A 5,442-nucleotide genomic window follows, 5' to 3' on the forward strand; every position below is an offset into this window, starting at 1 on the left:
AATAGCACCTTAGTGGTGGAGGTAAGGGAATTGAATAGCACCTTAGTGATGGAGGTAAGGGAATTGAATAGCACCTTAGTGGTGGAGGTAAGGGAATTGAATAGCACCTTAGTGATGGAGGTAAGGGAATGGAATAGTACCTTAGTGATGGAGGTAAGGAATGGAATAGTACCTTAGTGGTGGAGGTAAGGAATTAAATAGTACCTTAGTGATGGAGGTAAGGGAATTGAATAGTACCTTAGTGGTGGAGGTAAGGGAATTGAATAGTACCTTAGTGGTGGAGGTAAGGGAATTGAATAGTACCTTAGTGATGGAGGTAAGGGAATTGAATAGTACCTTAGTGATGGAGGTAAGGGAATTGAATAGCACCTTAGTGGTGGAGGTAAGGGAATTGAATAGTACCTTGGTGATGGAGGTAAGGGAATGGAATAGTACCTTAGTGGTGGAGGTAAGGGAATGGAATAGTACCTTAGTGATGGAGGTAAGGGAATTGAATAGCACCTTAGTGGTGGAGGTAAGGGAATTGAATAGCACCTTAGTGATGGAGGTAAGGGAATGGAATAGTACCTTAGTGATGGAGGTAAGGGAATGGAATAGTACCTTAGTGGTGGAGGTAAGGGAATTGAATAGTACCATAGTGATGGAGGTAAGGGAATTAAATAGTACCTTAGTGATGGAGGTAAGGGAATTGAATAGTACCTTAGTGACGGAGGTAAGGGAATTGAATAGTACCTTAGTGACGGAGGTAAGGGAATTGAATAGTACCTTAGTGACGGAGGTAAGGGAATTGAATAGTACCTTAGTGGTGGAGGTAAGGGAATTGAATAGTACCTTAGTGGTGGAGGTAAGGGAATTGAATAGTACCTTAGTGGTGGAGGTAAGGGAATTGGAAAGTACCTTAGTGGTGGAGGTAAGGGAATTGAATAGTACCTTAGTGGTGGAGGTAAGGGAATTGAATAGTACCTTAGTGGTGGAGGTAGAGGAATTGAATAGTACCTTAGTGGTGGAGGTAAGGGAATTGAATAGTACCTTAGTGGTGGAGGTAAGGGAATTGAATAGTACCTTAGTGGTGGAGGTAAGGAATTGAATAGCACCTTAGTGGTGGAGGTAAGGGAATTGAATAGCACCTTAGTGGTGGAGGTAAGGGAATTGAATAGTACCTTAGTGGTGGAGGTAAGGGAATTGGAAAGTACCTTAGTGGTGGAGGTAAGGGAATTGAATAGCACCTTAGTGGTGGAGGTAAGGGAATTGAATAGTACCTTAGTGGTGGAGGTAAGGGAATTGAATAGCACCTTAGTGGTGGAGGTAAGGGAATTGAATAGTACCTTAGTGGTGGAGGTAAGGGAATTGAATAGTACCTTAGTGGTGGAGGTAAGGGAATTGAATAGTACCTTAGTGGTGGAGGTAAGGGAATTGGAAAGTACCTTAGTGGTGGAGGTAAGGGAATTGAATAGTACCTTAGTGGTGGAGGTAAGGGAATTGAATAGTACCTTAGTGGTGGAGGTAAGGGAAAACATGTTAAGTCGTTAACTTATGCATTTGTATGCGTTTTCCAGATCTGGTGCAGAAACACTTTTTGTTGTGTCCAAAAACAGCTTTGAGAATTATCCTTGCCTTCAGCGTTTTTCAATGGTAACGTAACAGCACATTAACAACTGTGGTATGATCTGTGACAATACACACTGCTCATCCGTCTAAATTATGTTTTTTTGTTTTTAACGTAATTTTATTTTGTGAATAGCCGTTTCTACACCTATTACGTGAAATGAGTTGTTTTTACCTAATTAAATTTAAAAATATATATATACTACATCCTTACTCTTTGTTTGATCTCCTAGACCAACATTGATGCCATCCAGAAACAGCAGTTAACCACTGTGATGGACAGGATCGAGGAGCAGTTTGAGATGGAGATGCAGATGTACACACAGGATGAAATCTTTGCCCGAACACTGACGCCAGCACAGAAGGAAACCCCAGGGGAAACTGACTGCTCAGGTTATGACACCAGGAGCAAGTACCCTGAACTCCTCAATTCATACTTTGAGGTACAACGCAACACTAGTTCCAACATGGAGATCTAAATGTCAGTAGACGTAGATTAAAGAACGCAGGAGGAGTTGTGCCAGGCAGCAGTCTCTAGCGCCAGTGATGACAAATTGTATTTTGAATGAAAAGATGAAGTGGTTAGGACGGCAGCAGTACGAATCCCAGCGTGTTGTTAATCTAAGCCAACCCCTTTAAATTTTACTAACCGTAGTGGCTAAAATAGCTGACTCTGAAGTCGCTAATTAACCCCAACTAATTAACCCATAACAACTCGATACGCTTACTAGCTCTGATGTTCACACGCTAGCTTTGACGAAACCAATGTTTACATCTAAATTGTTAGTCCTCTCCCTCCCGCCCTTCCTCTCCTCTCCCGCCTACCTCTCTCTCAGATCGTGGTGCAGCGACTGGCGGACCAGGTGCCCATGCTGATCCGTTACTTCATCCTGAAGGAGTCAGCCAGGATCCTGTCCAGTGAGATGCTGGGCCTGCTGAACAGCGATGACTTGGACGAGATGCTGAAGGAGGAATCAGAGATTGGCCGGAAACGTGAAGCCTTGAGGGAAAAAGTCAAGCGTCTTGGACTGGCCAATAACAAGATCAGTAGCCTCTGGGATCAGAGTGGTTGACATTGTGATGTAACCAACCAGGGCTGAATAACTGTCCCACAATCATTTTACCTGCAATTAATCAACATACAGAATATTTTAAAAGATGGACATTTTAGTGCTGTCAAATTTGGGATTCAGAGCACTGAAAATGCTATTCCCATTGTCACAGAACACAGCTATACTCTCAAAAGCTCTGGCCTTTTATACTATCATCACATATCCGCAAAATATTTAATCTCAAAATTGACAAATGAAAGATGTTAAGACTGTTTTTGATATGATTAAAACTGACAAATTGTCGCTGACGTACAGTAAGTAAACCTTGTATCTCCAAAACGTAAACAGCCGTACCATTAATGATCATACAAGCAACAAAACTTCAGAAGCTATTAGAGTACATACTGTGAAAAACGGACTACTTATAATTAATGTAAACATGTTGGGCAAAAATTTGAGTCGCAGGGTTTTCTTTTTCGACAGCAACGAATGGAAATAAATGTTGTATCCCGTCCTTTTCTAATTGGTCGAAGGGGCATCAGCACTGAGAATAATGTTATGATAGCATCATGTATACTTGATGCCTGTAAATAACAACGGTGAAAATGGACACACTTGTCTGGTTCCTCTTTGCAACTGGAATGGTTTAGATGTATACATTAGTTAAATCTGCTGTTTTGAGATATTTGTATATTAACTAGGCTACCTTTTTATATTAACTAGGCTACCTACACTCTAACCACTGGGCTACCTGCCGACCCTACACTCTAACCACTAGGCTACCTGCCACCTCTACACTCTAACCACTAGGCTACCCTGCCCACTCTACACTCTAACCACTAGGCTACCCTGCCGCCTCTACACTCTAACCACTAGGCTACCTGCCACCTCTACACTTTAACCACTAGGCTACCTGCCACCTCTACACTTTAACCACTAGGCTACCTGCCACCTCTCCACTCTAACCACTAGGCTACCTGCCACCTCTACACTTTAACCACTAGGCTACCCTGCCACCTCTACCCTCTAACCACTAGGCTACCCTGCCACCTCTACCCTCTAACCACTAGGCTACCCTGCCACCTCTACCCTCTAACCACTAGGCTACCCTGCCACCTCTACCCTCTAACCACTAGGCTACCCTGCCACCTCTACCCTCTAACCACTAGGCTACCCTGCCACCTCTACCCTCTAACCACTAGGCTACCCTGCCACCTCTACCCTCTAACCACTAGGCTACCCTGCCACCTCTACCCTCTAACCACTAGGCTACCCTGCCACCTCTACCCTCTAACCACTAGGCTACCCTGCCACCTCTACCCTCTAACCACTAGGCTACCCTGCCACCTCTACCCTCTAACCACTAGGCTACCCTGCCACCTCTACCCTCTAACCACTAGGCTACCCTGCCACCTCTACCCTCTAACCACTAGGCTACCCTGCCACCTCTACCCTCTAACCACTAGGCTACCCTGCCACCTCTACCCTCTAACCACTAGGCTACCCTGCCACCTCTACCCTCTAACCACTAGGCTACCCTGCCGCCTCTACCCTCTAACCACTAGGCTACCCTGCCACCTCTACCCTCTAACCACTAGGCTACCCTGCCACCTCTACCCTCTAACCACTAGGCTACCCTGCCACCTCTACCCTCTAACCACTAGGCTACCCTGCCACCTCTACCCTCTAACCACTAGGCTACCCTGCCACCTCTACCCTCTAACCACTAGGCTACCCTGCCGCCTCTACCCTCTAACCACTAGGCTACCCTGCCGCCTCTACCCTCTAACCACTAGGCTACCCTGCCGCCTCTACACTCTAACCACTAGGCTACCCTGCCGCCTCTACCCTCTAACCACTAGGCTACCCTGCCACCTCTACCCTCTAACCACTAGGCTACCCTGCCACCTCTACCCTCTAACCACTAGGCTACCCTGCCACCTCTACCCTCTAACCACTAGGCTACCCTGCCACCTCTACCCTCTAACCCAGGGGTGTCAAACTCATTTCGCATCGTGGGCCACATACGGCCTAGGGAGATGTCAAGTGGGCCGGACCATTAAAATTATACCATACTCTGCTATAAATAACCAAAATATCATGTCTTTCCTTTGTTTTGGTGTAAAGAAGCACAAGAACATTAGGAAAATATTGAAATTTAATGAACTATCCTTTTACAAAACATTTCATGAAACACCTCATATTTCCTTAGACAAATGTGCAATTTACTTTTATCATTCACAAATATGCATTGCAACTGATCCCACTGATTGTACAAAGGCACAAAACTTTAATTGGTACTGAAAAATATAGTAATGCACTTTAAGATTAAATGAGACTTTTAAAGAAAGGAATTTTTAAACCACTTACACATACGCATATAAAATCTAAATGTAATCCCTGCGTACACCTTACAAACTAAGGAGAGTGATTTTAAATGTGTAATGAAGAAAGTGTTCGCCTGTCCTGTAAATCTGTAAACTTCATACATGAAACATACATACACATACAATACATACTGAAAATGTATGGAGTTGTATGAACAGTAGAATTCCATCACACAACTTTTGTTTTGAAGCTGCTGACTAACATTAAAGTGCACATTTTTTAAATCACCACAGTAAGGATTCATCTTCACAGAGCTGTATTCTTTCAATGCAAACAGTATCTAAGGCAGCATTTTAAAGGTGTTAGTCTAGTCTGGACTTGTATTTGTACCTGAAACTTGGCATCTTTTGGCCTGTACAAGTGCATCAACACCAGGTGTCATGTCCTGACTAGCTGT

At 44.1% G+C, this 5,442-nt stretch overlaps 1 protein-coding gene across 1 annotated transcript; it reads left to right on the forward strand.

The window, feature by feature from the left end:
- The first annotated feature begins 1,533 nt into the window (after positions 1 to 1,533).
- Positions 1,534 to 4,866, forward strand: LOC127922833 (interferon-induced GTP-binding protein Mx2-like). The gene is made up of 3 exons (XM_052506700.1): positions 1,534 to 1,632; positions 1,839 to 2,048; positions 2,442 to 4,866. Exons 1-3 carry the CDS (start codon positions 1,534 to 1,536, stop codon positions 2,676 to 2,678), a joined length of 546 nt encoding a protein of 181 aa, XP_052362660.1. The 3' UTR covers positions 2,679 to 4,866.
- Positions 4,867 to 5,442: the final 576 nt, after the last annotated feature.

The sequence above is a fragment of the Oncorhynchus keta genome, unplaced genomic scaffold (genome assembly GCF_023373465.1).
Source record: "Oncorhynchus keta strain PuntledgeMale-10-30-2019 unplaced genomic scaffold, Oket_V2 Un_contig_27358_pilon_pilon, whole genome shotgun sequence".
Taxonomy (NCBI): domain Eukaryota; kingdom Metazoa; phylum Chordata; class Actinopteri; order Salmoniformes; family Salmonidae; genus Oncorhynchus; species Oncorhynchus keta.

Excerpts from the sequence above, each read along its gene's own strand:
- LOC127922833 (XM_052506700.1), top strand. The coding sequence starts at position 1,534 with ATGCATTTGTATGCGTTTTCCAGATCTGGTGCAGAAACACTTTTTGTT. Across the intron at positions 1,633-1,838 it reads GCCTTCAGCGTTTTTCAATG|ACCAACATTGATGCCATCCA; the intron begins GTAACGTAACAG and ends TTGATCTCCTAG. Across the intron at positions 2,049-2,441 it reads TCCTCAATTCATACTTTGAG|ATCGTGGTGCAGCGACTGGC; the intron begins GTACAACGCAAC and ends CCTCTCTCTCAG.